Below are 15278 nucleotides of genomic sequence, written 5' to 3' on the forward strand. Positions count from 1 at the left end.
CATGAAATCAGCCTAATCCCAGGAACATGGTTAACCAAACGAGGAAAAAATACAAAGTGAGGTCATCACATATACACATACAGTCCGTCATATGTCGTTCAATCTAGCTATACAATAAAGAAAATCTATTTGTTTATGGACATCAAGCTAGGCTATATGCTAGCGCCATATGTTAGCTAGCTAGCTAGGTGCTTAAAGCCCATGTTGCAGGGTTTATTTTCTAACGATTTTTTGCAATTTGCTTGTTGGTAATAAACATTTAAACTGTTACCCAACAACATCAAATACAATGGATATCACAAAACGGAATAAAATACGAAAAAGTAGTACTTTTTTACAGTGGTTTCTCCTTTTCCCCACAATGCATTGCATGACGTCACGTTGGAGAGACGACCGGTGAAAGCCCCGTCTCGGTTCACTGTCCCGGTCACGGTTTCTGCCACTGCTCTGGCAAAATATGGCTTTTGGTCTCAACCGAGTCAATGTGTCTTTATTATGTGTATAAAAATATTGGAGGGGAAGTGAAAGGCAGCTTGGACGGGGATGCTGTTCGGCTTTTCACAAGTTTAAACAGCTAGCAAACGCTACGCCGACGTTTGCTAACGTTGGCGCAACAGTGTTAGCTTAGACTGCTAGTTAAATACCGGTATTACAACTGCCTTCGGAGCTACGTCCACGTTGTCAACGCAAGACATGTGGCGTTAGTGCTCCTTTTGTACCATACTTTTATTGAATGAAATATTAAGCTTCGCTCCTACAAAATAGGTGTTTTTTTGTAACATTACACACAAAGCTAACTGGCTATAGTTAGCCTGTACGTATGCTAGCGGGATTAGCTAATGTTGCGTAGCCAGCCAGCAACTTCAGCAATCAGCAGTAGCTTCGGCGAGCTAACCGCGACAGTATGTTGCCCACAATCAACCTCTGCTGTCAAAAGCAGTCAATCTGCAGTGATGTTTTGAAATGGAGACACATGGATGCGTAAGCTCGCCGAAGCTGCTTGCTGGCTATGCAACGTTAGCTAATGTCCGCTAGCATATGTACAGGCTAACTATAGCCAGTTACCTCTGTGTGTAACTAACAAAAACCATTTTGGGCGAGCAGAATCAGCCTGAGTGCGAGGAGAAGGTTCAAAGCTGAGAGCAGGAAATCTGTCCAAACAACAACAACATATCTGAGTCTAAGCAGAAAGTTTGAGCACAAGCAGAGCAAATCTAAGCACGAGCAGTGACTATTTGAGTGTGAGAGCAAGGTTTTGAGCGCGAGCAGTGACTAGTTGAGTGTGAGAGCAAGAAATCTGAACGTAATATCAGTGAGAAATGCTCTCAAATTGAAATAATGCGCTCTTGACTAATGGCAGTAATATAACTCCATACACTTTCAGCCATGTCAAAGTTTTACACACACACACACACACACACACACACACACACACACACACACACACACACACACACACACACACTCCACTTGAAACCACGTGTAGGGTTTCAACCTCCGACAGTGACAGACAGCTTCCCTGACCAATGAGAATGTAGGGATTTCTCAGTTTTTCTTGGGTCATGGTGTAATGGTACCAATGTGACACGAGTAGAGGCCGACCCGGGCTGTGTAGGCGTACCCTGCGCTAGAAGTCACTCCAGCCTGAATTACTGCAACTTCTCCAAGTTTAGGAAAAACTGCGCCGTCTGCTCAGTGCTTTGCAAAGCGCTTTAGTCCCCTCACAATAAAATCACCCACCTCTTCCAGTTTATTCTAGCCTGCTTTGCCTTATCATGCATAACAGCCATGTCACCCATGTGCTCTTCTCTCTTCTCTGCATCGCATTGAGTGGTAAGTACTGACTTCGAACTCTTAAGTGTGAGCTCTCGGCTGTGCCGTGTAACGTTACGCCTATTTCTCTTAAATATAGGTCAACTAAAGCAATCGGTTTCCTCGGTTAAACAACTCAGTGTGTTACTAAAGATCAGTTCTAGAAAGTAGACTTTAGTTTCCTCCTGTATGGTTGGAAGATTCCCCCTACAGCGACTTCAGTAAGTAGCCTAATCATTGCAGTAGGCTAATTACTGCACATTTTGGTAAAGGACACATTGAGCTCCGAGTCCCGGAGCATGAGAGCACACAGTTCAGTCAGTTCACAGAGTCAGGACAGGAGGCTATTTATGCTAACGTGGCCACTGTTTGATGTCAACTGTACCTCCCTACACAGCCCAGTCTGAGCCGGAGATAGACGAAGTGGTTCCCAGGCTGCTGTCCGGGAAGGAGGCGCACCTGTTCCCGGACCACACTGCCCGCACACTGCGGCGCCGCGGCCAGCGCTCCCTGGATGCCCCGGGTGGAGGACATTCTGACCCGGATAACATCATTCTGTCACTGCCGGCTTTCGGAAGGAGTCTGTATTTAAATCTGACGCGGGACAGCGCGTTTCTGTCAGGGGACTTCGTGGTCGAGGAGAGGCTTGGGGAGCAGAGCGCAGCGGTGAGCCGGTTATCCACGAAGCAGCTGTGCTTTTACTCCGGCTCCATTATCAACCACACTGACTCCCTGGCATCACTGAGCACCTGTGGCGGCCTGGTAAATCCATTTTAATTTTTTTGGAACTTTTTGATAGCTTTCATGTCATTCAATCCAAGCAGTTGAGGTCCAGACCTTTCCATGTAATGCACTGTAAAGGCAGGTTGGATTACAGCATCCTGGCTGGGGGACATTCTCCATGTTAGAAGGCCCTGAACACCCACACAGGTGTTTTCAGTTAAGCTTGCTGATTAGACCTCTTCCCAGGACTGTGTTTAGACTGAGTGATTGACATCTTCCTGAGTCTCTTGTTAGCCTTGTTGCCCCTGTTAGGGCATGACAAATGACAGCTTTACAGGGCTCCACACTAACTGTTTGCCTTGGTTGCACTGGTGCGCCTAACTTTTTTTATTTAGGTGCACCAGCACAAAATTTAGGTGCACCCAAATTTTTCCTCGCATCGCCGTAACGCTGAATGGCAATACATGATATATAGCTCTGTATTGTTTTACAAAGTGGGCTAAATGTTCAGTTTTAAGTCAAAGCCACTTTTCACAAGCTCTTTTATTAAAACAGATTGTGATTAAAATAAAATGCAAAGACAGGGTTTCCTTTACCAGTTTGAAAATATACAGCTGCAACACATGAAAGTTATCTAAAATAAATAGCCTAGGATATATATATATATATATATATATATATATATATATATATATGAATGAGAAAGCTCCTTCATAAGCTTTCAACAACAATAACAGACTGATTAAAAGAGAGAGGACGCCCGGATAGCTCAGTTGGTAAATATAGAGGTTTGACTCCGACCTGCGGCCCTTTCCTACATGTCATCCCCCCCCTCTCTCCCCTTTCATGTCTTCAGCTTTCCTATCAAAATAAAGGCCGAAATCTTTAGAAAGAAGAAAAAGAACGACCAAAAGACCGAGGGAGTGCGATGGACTGAAGCATATGCTAGGCTACTCAAAGAGTGACGCCTGACTCATTAGCGGCGTTACACCCGTCTTGTGTAGGCTATGAAATGTCTGTATCGTCACTGCGCTGCATTTTTATGAACTATGATCCAGCAGGCTCCGTCTTACACGCTATTAATCAACGAACTGAAGTTAGTTGCATTTAATAACTTCTAATGTGTTTTTCACCGTGGCGCAGTAACAGAGAGTTACCAGCGGAAACACTGGTACCAATACAGGTTTCCCTCTCATACTTAACAATATACAGTTGTGTTAATAACAATTAAAACTGTAGACAAATGTCGGGAGTTTGGACCGGCGGCGCTGTGTCTCTCCATGTTGCCGTGTATGAATGGGGGGGGGGGCTGCGCGGAGGAGAGATCCAAACACAGGCAGGCTTTCCAGAAGGAATGGGTCATGTAACGCAACATTAAACCATATCGATATACTTCGTTAGTGGAAAGGCAGCGGATGCGAGGACGTTAGGTGCACCGGTGCGACCTAGGAAAAATCTTAGTCGCACCCTTACAAATTTTGGTCGCATTTGCGACCAAATTGGTCGCACTCTCAATTCAATTCAATTTTATTTATAGTATCAAATCATAACAGAGTTATCTCGAGATACTTTACAGATAGAGTAGGTCTAGACCACGCTCTATAATTTTCAATTTACAAAGCCCCAACAATTACAGTAATTCCCTCAAGAGCAAGCATTATAAATGGCTATTGCGACAGTGGCGAGGAAAAACTCCCTCTTGGGAAGAAACCTCGGCAAACCCAGACTCTTGGTAGTCGGTGTCTGACCGGGCCGGTTGGGGGTGTGAAGGCGATAATAGTCGCATTAAAGATAGTGGAACAGTGACTTTGAAGGTAGTCGTTGTAGTTCATGTCACAGCAGGACGTTGCGGGATGAAACGTGGCGCTGCAGAGCATGGGTGGGTGTAGCAGACGCAGCAGGACGCGGCCGGGCGTTGAAAGGAATCACAGAGCATAGCTCTGCGAAGAAGAAACATAAGGACTCCGGGGAGTAAACTCCCCAGAGCTAGGTTAGTAACAAGCAGTTCTGGGACAGGATGCATACAAAAGGAAACAAATGAAAACATTGATGAGAGGCTGTACTGGCCTGCCCCCCTCAACTCACACTATATTATTGATTATATGATCAATAAATCTGATGACTACGAAGAGAAGCAGGTGGGCCGGGTTAGGCGGACGCTGCAATTTTATATCTTTAATACATGCTTGAAGTGTAGCTAACTGACTGGTTTCGTCTGGTTTGATTGACAAGTATAAATGGGTGTCGTCCGCATAGCAGTGATAGTTAATTGAGTGTTTCCTAATGATATTACCAAGAGGAAGCATATACAAGGAGAACAAAACTGGTCCAAGCACCGAGCCCTGTGGAACGCCATGCATAACCCTCGCGTACTTAGAGGATTTATCATTAACATTAACAAATTGAGATTGATCAGAAAAATAAGACTTAAACCAACTTAGTGCAATTCCTTTAATTCCGACTAAGTGTTCCAATCTCTGTAACAGGATTGTATGGTCAATAGAGTCAAATGCAGCACTAAGATCTAATAAAACAAGTATGGAGACAAGTCCTTTGTCTGCAGCAGTTAGAACGTCGTTAGTAATTTTCACCAGTGCCGTCTCTGTGCTATGATGCTTTCTAAATGAAAGTCTTCAAATAAGCTGTTGCTATGGAGAAAATCACATAACTGATTGGCAACTACTTTCTCAAGGATCTTGGAGAGAAAGGGAAGGTTAGATATAGGTCTATAGTTTGCTAAGACCTCAGGATCGAGGGTGGGTTTTTTCAGAAGAGGTCTTATCACAGCTACTTTAAATGACTGCGGTACATAACCTGTTAATAGAGACATATTGATCATATCTAGTAGAGAGGTGTTAACCACGGGTAATGCTTCTTTGAGTAATCTCGTTGGGATGGGGTCTAAGAGACAGGTAGATGGCTTTGCTGAAGATACCTTTACCATTAGTTGTTGAAGGTCTATAGGATAAAAACGGTCTAAGTAAATGTCAGGTCTAGTCGTTCTTTCTAGCAGTCCTGCGTTTAAAGATGAACCATTAGAAGTTGAGGGCAAAAGGTGATGAATTTTATCTCTAATTGTTGTAATTTTATCATTAAAGAAGCTCATAAAGTCATCACCACTCAGAGCTAGAGATATCAAAATTGAAGATGACTGACTATCTGTCAGCCTGGCTACAGTGCTGAAAAGAAACCTTGGGTTGTTCTTGTTTTCTTCTATTAATGATGAGTAATAGTCTGATCTGGCATGTCTGAGGGCCGTCCTATAGGTTTTCAAACTGTCTTGCCAGTCCAAACGAGACTCTTCCATTTTGATGGAGCGCCATTTACTTTCAAGTTTTCGCGAGTTTTGCTTTAATTTACGAGTTTGGGAGTTATACCAAGGTGCTAGTTTCCTTTGCTTCATCTTCTTTTTTTTTGAGTGGAACAACAGAGTCTAAAGTAGTCCGTAGGCAGGCCGTAACACCATCTACACAATTGTCGATTTGAGAGGGACTAAAGTTTACATAAAGGTCCTCTGTTGTATTAAAACAAGGTAATGAGTTTAGTGCTGTTGGAATGTCTTCCTTAAATTTAGCTATAGCACTGTCAGATAGGCATCTAGTATAGAAGCTTTTATCTAATGTCGTATAATCAGGTATGAAGAATTCGAAAGTAATTAAGAAGTGGTCTGATAATAAAGGATTTTGCGGGAATACTAATACATCTTCAATTTTGATACCATATGCCAGCACGAGGTTGAGGTTGTGGTTAAAACAGTGCGTGGCCTCATGCACACTCTAACTGAAGCCAATAGAATCTAGAAGTGAGTTGAAAGCAGTAGTAAGGCTATTGCTGTCAACGTCCACATGGATATTAAAATCACCAACAATAAGTACTTTGTCTGATTTAAGTACTACACATGATAAAAACTCTGAGAATTCAGATAAAAATTCAGAATACGGACCTGGAGCTCGGTAGACAACAACAAATATAATTGGCTGTACTGATTTCCGTGTTAGATGTTGAAGATTAAGAACAAGACTTTCAAATGAGTTATAATTTAGTTTGGGTTTAGGGTTAATTAACAGGCTTGAATCAAATATGGCTGCAACTCCCCCTCCTCGGCCTGAGCCTCTAGGAATTTGAGTATTAATATGACTGGGAGGAGTCTCTTCATTTAGACTAACATATTCTTCATGGCCCAGCCATGTTTCAGTAAAACAGAATAAATCAATTTGATTATCAGATATCAATTCATTTACTAGTACTGCTTTAGAAGACAGAGCTGACATTTACTAATCCACATCTAATTTTCCTATCCTTTTCTATCATTGCAGTGGTAGTTTTAATTCCAATTAGGTTGTTAAGTATTGCCCCTCTATTCACCACTTTGTGTGGTCTATTGTTGATTATAATTGGAATAGCACTAGTACTACATGTTACTGGAATAGCACTAGTACTACACGTTACTGGAATAATAATAGTACTACTTGTTATCCTGCAGAAGACATTTTCAGAATCATCCACTTGTATAGTGCTATCAGGATCAATACCTGGGGGACATGAATCTGTGATATTTTCAACATAATGTCAATACTTGCCTGTCAGTGTGGTCGTTATGTTGTCAGATAGCATCCTGGCTCCGTGTCGGTTTGGGTGGAGACCATCACGCTTCAGCAGGTTGGGCATCTCCCAGAACAAGTTGAAGTTGTCGACATAGGGAATGCTCAGGGAAGTGCAGAGTGGTTCCAGCCAGGTGTGGAGCCAGAACAGTCTGGACCATCTCTCCGCACCCTTCCTGTAGGTAGGTAGAGGCCCAGAGATGACAATCCGCTTACCTGTGCCCATCAGGGTGGAGAGGAGAGTGGTGAAATCTTCCTGGAGTGCTATCGACCGTCTCTCTCTGATGTCGTTTTTGCCCACATGCACAATGATGTTGTCGACCTTGGCGTGGCGGGCGAGGATACCGGGAAGTTTGTGCTGGATGTCACGGACCTTGGCACCGGGGAAGCAGTAGACCTTGGAGGGACCGCTAGGTAAAGGGGGAATGTGGAGGTCCCTTACCATGGAGCTTCCGATGACCAGCGTGGAGGTTGATGAGTCCAAGGGGGGAGAGTCCGCCCTCAATGGGCACGTCGACTGTGTGGATGGACCAGGATGAGCTGCGTGGGGACGTGGCAGAGAAGGGAACTCCTCGTCGTTCATCAGAATGCTGTAGCGGTTTTCTAGTTGTAGGGGTTGGGCTGGGGCTGAGCGTTGTCCTGACCGCCTGCTCTGGTGCTTGCTTACACGCCATGGCTCAGGCTGGTGTGGAGTGGAGCTGGCTGGGTCCTCGGCAGAAGCTGAGGAGAGACAACAGGGTTAGAGGTTTTATTAGTGCGTGGTGGGGTGAGAGTATTGCAGGGCACAGTGGAATCAAGACATCTGACAGTGTGTGTGTGTGAGGGGAACATCCAATGATAATGGAGTCAAGGAACTCTTCACTTGCCTTGATCTGGTGGAGAGTCGATATTCTGGCTTCAAGTTCCACTATCTTCTGGCTGAACAGGAGGCACGAGTCACAGCCAGGTGAACAGCTGAGGGAGGGCATTGTGTAGCTTGCTAGTTTAGCTAGTAGCAACGTTGATGGAGGCCTTCTCCTAAAACCTAAAAACCTTCACAAGTCGAAATACAATGCAGGTGCTCCTGCTTGTATTAGCAAGCTGTGGATAGCCCGTTACTGCTACCAAAATATAGAATAGATTTCCAAGGAGGCAAAATCCTGAGTGGTCCACTTTAACTCCCGCTAGCAGGCAGGCTAACTAGCCGTTAGCACAACAAATACCTAGACGTTAGCTAACGGAGCGGAGGAAAGTTTTGCAAACAATGGAAAACCATAAAGACAATGACAGCTAGAGAAACAACCATAAAGACAATGACAGCTAGAGAAACCATAAAGACAATGACAGCTAGAGAAACAATAAAGACAATGACAGCTAGAGAAACAACACCACCAACCTCCAATGGCTTTGAACAAAGCCGAGCTGCGCTCTTCTCGTATGATCTTCAGAACAAACAGCTGTTGAATGTTGCGGTGTTTTTAAGTTCCAGTACAGTCTAACCACGAGGGCACCTTACCAACAGTAACCTTGGAAACGATGGTCCCAGCTCTTTTTAGGTCATTGTCCAGCTCCTCCCGTGTAGTTCTGGGCTGATTTCTCACCTTTCTTAGGATCATTGAGACCCCACAAGGTGAGATCTTGCATGGAGCCCCAGTCTGAGGGAGATTCTCTCGAGCCCTGCTTTATCATTCTTATTGGTGGGGCGATATTGTAGGGTTGACTATTGGTGCTTTCACAAAATATTTACACATTGAGATTTGTGATAAATAATGAATCAGGAATGTGGATATAATGACTAAATTGGTAAAGGCAAATAATAGGAGTGGGGGAAAAAATCGATACAGCATGGTATCGCAATATTTTCCGTGGCAATACTTAATCGATATACAGACACCAAGTATCGATCTTTTATGTGTTTGTCTGCTTGACACTCCCATTTTGCAGCAATAAAATTGACGTGAGATGAACAAACAGAGAAATGTATCTTTTTAGATAAAACAGATGTTGACAAAGTTTTCTTTTGGTTACATCATTTGAAATTGGGAAAAATTTGAAGTTGGAAAAAAGGTCATAAATTGCAGAATATTGCAATATGTTTAAAATTGCAATAAAATTGTATCGTCACAGAAGTATTGTGATAATATTGTATCGTGAGTCCCACCCCTAGCAAATAATAGAACTGCAAGAACAGTCTGGAAAGTTAAAAAAAATTACATCACTTTACAGTAAAACCAGGAAAAGACAACACTTATTTCATATCATGATATTAGGATATCCGAAATCTAAGACAATATTTAGTCTTATATCACGATATCAATTTATATCATTAAATTGCCCAGCACTGCATATTGGTAGAAAAGATTTGTGACCATATAAATTCCCATCTAAGCTATGGGCCACCTTCAACCTGAGCAGAAGGTATTATCAGCCAGAAGGTGTGTGTGTGTGTGTGTGTGTGTGTGTGTGTGTGTGTGTGTGTGTGTGTGTGTGTGTGTGTGTGTGTGTGTGTGTGTGTGTGTGTGTGTGTGTGTGTGTGTGTGTGTGTGTGTGTGTGTGTGTGTGTGTGTGTGTGTGTGTGTGTGTGTGTGTGTGTGTGTGTGTGTGTGTGTGTGTGTGTGTTCAGTGGCTTTTTAACAGCGGCCACTCTGATGATGTGCCTCTGAGCATGATTTTCTGCTCCTGTCTCATCAGTCATTGTAATCTCTTAAACCCCCAGTTCAAAAGTCACACTGTGCAGCCAAACACAACTTCACTTTATTTTAAATGCTTGGGGAGATCCTAGTTTCTAACGGTATATATCTGTCTGGCTGAAATTTGGGTAAATGTGTCTAAAATGATGCAGAAGACGTGTAGGCTACAGTATTTCAATTTGATGGAATGGAGCAACATAAAAAAATCAACATGAGTAATTTTAACAATCTTAAATTTCAATTGTAAGATGAAAAAAGGGGACAACAGTGAGTATGAGAGTGAGTATGAGAAAACATTTTTAACTCAACTCTCACAGTCCCATCAGTGGAAACATTCTCACTCCCATCGCATAAAATACGGGTTTAGGAAATGAAGAATAGGACAGTTGGGTTAGGAAAAGTGACGTTGGGACACAAAAGTCCTGTGTTCTTTGACACATCCACCACCCCAAATTACCTCCCCACGCAGAATTTCGGCATTTTATACTACTCGCTACCATTATTGTTCTTAAAACTACGTCATCTTTAAGCGCTGCGTAGCTGCTGCTCTGCCCGGTGCGTTCTATACACACGCTGAGGGGTGCTTATCTGACTCTGAGAGCCACTGCCCAAGCATCCGTATCTTACGAGTTCGGAGTGATGCAATATGAGCAAACTCTGGTGAAGACTGTGAGATGTGGTTGTAAGCTCACACTATGTTTTGACTGACTATGAGTTTTTTTGTTAAACTGGTTTTGTTAAAACCTTGATTTGATTGTGATTAGAGCTGCAACGATTAGTCGACTAATCAATTACGATAGAAAAATAATCGCCAACTATTTTCATTACTGTATCCATTAATCACTAATGTAATTTTTCAAAAAATGCAAAAATGACAGAAAATGCTGTCTTCAGCCTCTCACATATAGAGGTTTCTTCTTTACTTTTTTTTATATCATATTAAACTGAATCTCTTTGGGGTTTGGACTGACAAAACAAGACATTTAAAGACATCACCTGGACTTTGAGAAACTGAGATGGACTTTTCTGACATTTTTTAGACCAAACAATTAATAGATTAATTTAAAATAATCGGCAGAGTAATCGATAATGAAAATAATCGTTAGTTGCAGCCTTAATTGTGATATTGTCAGAGTGGAATGAGATATTTCCTCTGATCTTAAAGCTACCTTAGTTACTTAAAATGGGGAAACTGCAGTCTACATGTATGGGTTAAACCAACTAAATAACATCTTAGGCCCAAGAGCCATCTCAAACAAAAGACTCTTACGATCTGTAGGTCTGCTGTTCTCTAGCAGAGCCTGACTTCTGATCTCCGTGTGCAGGGTGGTTAAAGAAAATCTGAATTTCCCCACTGTGGGCAATGAGGTTCCACATTATCTGAGGCATTTGGATAATGCTCTTATGTAAAATGAGTGTGCAGGTAGGGATTCAGGCTCAGTCCTGGAATCTTCAGCAGAAACAGGCTTGAAGCCAGCTCTTAAAGTAGACTGTGCTCCTTTATTTCCTCTATATTTCCTCAGTGACAGTTTGAGCATTCAGCTGACCTACAATGAATGAGCAGATCATTGTCCAGCTGCGTACAAGACACTGAGACACATGGTGGGTTTATATGGAGAAAAAAAAAACACTGGCAGCTGCAGCAGTTGAACCTAGGGTTGCAAAATTCCAGGAATATTCAAAGTGTTCCATGGGAACTTATAGGAGTTTATGGGAATTAATTAGAAATAATGGGAATCTAATGGAAATGTGGAGGATATTTACTGTATTTACCATGCTCCAGGGTTGCACAATTGATCAAGTATTGATCACGATTTTGGCTCCCTGCAATTAAATGAACATGATCGACTGCCATATTGACGTTTAACATATGTGCTCATAGAAAATCCTGCTGCATATCAAACCAAGTGCTTCCTAGCATGACACAGGATGGACTCAGTCAGCCAGTGCTGCGCCAGCAGTGGCATTACGCACGGCCGTTCACTGTTTACCTTCATTAAACTGCCTGATAACGACACCAGGCTGCTATAGTATAACAACACAAACCTCTACACACATCAGACTGCTCTGTTATAGTCTCGCATTGCCAGACCTTTCTCCACAGCACTGCTGAGGAAGGTCTGGCTAGTCCACATAGCATTCCGGCATGGGAGAAAAACACGCTCTGGGTTATTGGCATGTCTTTAAACCAATCACAATCGCCACGGACGGCGCTTAAAACGCCGCACAGAGCCCTGGTGGCGCTGCAAAATAGTCTTGGGAAGGAACTTGTTTTGGTGGAACAAGTTGTTTTAGTCATGCAACAGAAAACTCAGATTGGACAGATAGTCTAACTAGCTGTCTGGATTTACCCTGCAGAGATCTGAGGAGCAGTTAACCATAGTCCTCATAAATCCAACGAAGTTTAAAATTCCAACCCAAAGAAAGCTGAAGTAATGGACATCCGGCTGAAAAGAAGGACATTCTGCAGAATTTCCGGCAGGAACTGTGCAATCCTGGAACTGGCTAGTCTACGCAACATTCCTTGATAGGAGAAAAACGTGATATGGTTTATTGGCATTTTTTTAAACAAGTCACAATCGTCTTGGGTGGTGTAAGAGCCACGGTGCTTCTGCAAAATAGCTTCGGGAAGGAACTTGCTTTGGTGGAATAGTGCACGTAAGGAGGGGTGCTCTGGAATGAAAATGTCTGTTGAGTGTGGGATGAGAATGTTACTAAAAAAAACTGATAAATATAATTTGATTGTCGATTCTGGCTCGGAGGATGTTTCCCGAATTGACCGGAGTTTAGAATGCCAACACAAAGAAAGCGGAATGTGAGGGACATCCGGCTTAACCTCCGGTGGCACCAGAACCATACCGTTAATGAAACATCGTCGATATAAACTAACATTGTTGAAACAGAGCAGCTAATATTGGTAGTGAAAGCAACTAGTCAGCAGGCTGCTGAGTCATCACTGCTTCGCACCGGTGTCGTGCCAAAAAGTTATTATCCGCCAAAAACTGATTTCTGTCTGTGGGCGCGTGTGCAGCCTTTTAAAGCTGAATTGCCTAGTTTTGGAAAACTGTGTTACTGGATGTATTGGCCCTTTTTTAAAGGTATTTCATCAGGTAAAACGTACTAGGTGGGCTATGATCTGTCAGATATAAGCCTCATGAATGAATGGATTGGATATAATCTAGAGTACAGGGCGCTCCCGCAGACGGAAATTCCTTTTGTGTGTGTGTGTCTGTGTGTGTGTGTGTGTGTGTGTGTGTGTGTGTGTGTCTGTGTCTGTGTGTGTCTGTGTCTGTGTGTGTGTGTAAGTGTGACAGTAAATGACAGCAGTAAAGACCCTCGCACTGAGCTGAAATGGAAAAGAATATCCAAATCCCTAAATTAAAAACCAAATACCTATCCAACTAACTAATAACTGAATAGTCCAGCCCTACCTTTTTTTTGATGCAAAGATTTATACATCAGCAGGAATGTGGCACAACATGGCAGTGAAAGCAGTGCCCTGTTTATTTAAATGTTGAAGTGCAATACAAATATGTTGTCCCTAAAGTCAATGAATAATCAGGGTAAATAACCATGATCTCAATATTAATAAAAATAATCGTGATTAACATTTGGACCATAATATTTAATAATGTTTAACTTTTTGCTATTTAACTGCGCTGTATCACCAAGTCAAAGTCTTGTGTACATTGTACATTTTGGCGAATAAAGCGATTCCGATATACAGATAGAAACCAACTTCTAAACCATATAAGCAGACTTAATTGTAAACCCTTCTAATAGAAATTAAAAACGATAAAAATTGAGTTGAGATAAACTTTAATTAAAGGAATTGACTCATTTCACATTGTATTGAACAACACCAAGAAGCATGTATTCCTTTGGCTCAGACAGTGCAGTAGTGTGGGCTGCACAGAATGCAGTGTGCATGCATAGGGTTGTGGTTTTTTATGAATTCCTATTTTATGGGATGATGGCAAATTATCTGTACATTTGATAGAACAGCGCACTGCTGAATGCAGTGCATTGTTACAATTCAATTAAATGGGCATACTTTAAACCAAAACATGCCTCAAGACCTAGTATTTTTTTTGTGTATTTCCCCCCCCCAAATTAAGTTAACTATGAAAAGTTCAGTTTTTGATATTGAAATTGTGGAACATTCCCAAGCTTAACTCAAATGTACTGACCCTTTTCAACCCTAGTTGAACATGCAGCCTCTTACAGTCTGTCCAGACCAGGACTTGTCAGGGTGAGGGGCGTTCAGGGTGTGCTCCACAGAGATGCTCAGAAGTCCTTTTATACAAGTCCAAGTCAAGTCTCAAGTCTTTGAGCCCCAAGCATAGCCAGAAAAAAAACTGTAGTGTGCATCAGAGAAACTATTGTGCCAAATTTAATCTTACGTTACATTCCGACATATACCGTACATACACTGTATGCTGGAAAGTGATTAATGCCTTTTGGTCTAAATATAAAATATTACTGTAAGCCCCACAGCTAAGCAGGAGGGCATTTGTGCTGTGAAATGGTGAAATGAGTATGGCTAAATTAGGGGGTGAATTGAATTATATAGAGTACCCGAGTTGGTTACTCTCAAACAATTGAGACACAGCCAGTAAAGTGATCCCGACTGTTCCTGGCTAACCCCGCCTAACTGCTAATGTTACCGGAGGACCAGACAAGCGGGCCACGGCTGTTTACAACGTGTAGCTTGTTCAGTGGCTGTAGCCGACAACAGTGAGTTATTTAAAGCCAAGAAAGGGGGTTGTAAATTGGGAAAAGAGGACCGTGAGTTTGCGTTGTGTTTAGTGATTGTTGAAGGGTCCAGGCCTGAGGACGCCTACAGGCCAAATAGATTTTTGGTCATAGCGCCCCCCGCTGTCAACAGGAAATGCGCCTGATATGACAAACATCATTAACCTGATTCCGCCAGATGGATTGCTTTGCATTTGCTCGGCATATCCATCTGGGAACTTTCTGTTGGAGAACTTTTGGGAAGGGGCAGAAATACTGGTTAGCTGATTGGATGAACCATCTGTCTATCACCTATGTTGGTGATAGACGGGCCAAATCAACCAAATGACCTGTTTGCTGTAGACCCTTGTGTGAGATATCATTGAACTTAGCAGAGAGTTCCTTTTTAATTGGTGATGGTTTGACCCGCCCCCTATGCTTTATCCACGCCCCTTTTCACAGCTAATGAACTGTATGACGTAGAGTCTTGTGTGAGTTATTGTTGAACTCGGCAGGGAATGCGCTTTTCATTGGTGACGATTTGCGGTATCGGAGTCAAAATGCACGGTCGCAAGGAGCGGCGTCTGCCGGTAACCCCGACGCGCGCAAAGGCGCGAGGGCCCGTCCATCGCTGCTCGCAGCTTTAATTACAGTTTGAATTTGTCACAGCACTTATATCACAGCTACCCCAAGGTCTTACAAAGCTAACAAAAGCTAACAGTCCGATTTGAATTTAAGG

At 42.7% G+C, this 15278-nt stretch overlaps 1 protein-coding gene across 3 annotated transcripts in view; it reads left to right on the forward strand.

Moving 5' to 3' along the window:
* The first annotated feature begins 1617 nt into the window (after window positions 1-1617).
* Window positions 1618-15278, forward strand: part of adamts17 (ADAM metallopeptidase with thrombospondin type 1 motif, 17) — a 157053-nt gene continuing 143392 nt past the window's right edge. For all 3 annotated transcript variants that reach the window (XM_028576079.1, XM_028576088.1, XM_028576099.1), the window contains exons 1-2: window positions 1618-1833; window positions 2210-2574. In XM_028576079.1, the coding sequence (XP_028431880.1) occupies window positions 1776-1833; window positions 2210-2574 (423 nt within the window). In that variant the 5' untranslated portion in view covers window positions 1618-1775. The remainder of the gene's footprint in view (window positions 1834-2209; window positions 2575-15278) is intronic.

The sequence above is a fragment of the Perca flavescens genome, chromosome 1, assembly GCF_004354835.1.
Source record: "Perca flavescens isolate YP-PL-M2 chromosome 1, PFLA_1.0, whole genome shotgun sequence".
Lineage (NCBI taxonomy): Eukaryota > Metazoa > Chordata > Actinopteri > Perciformes > Percidae > Perca > Perca flavescens.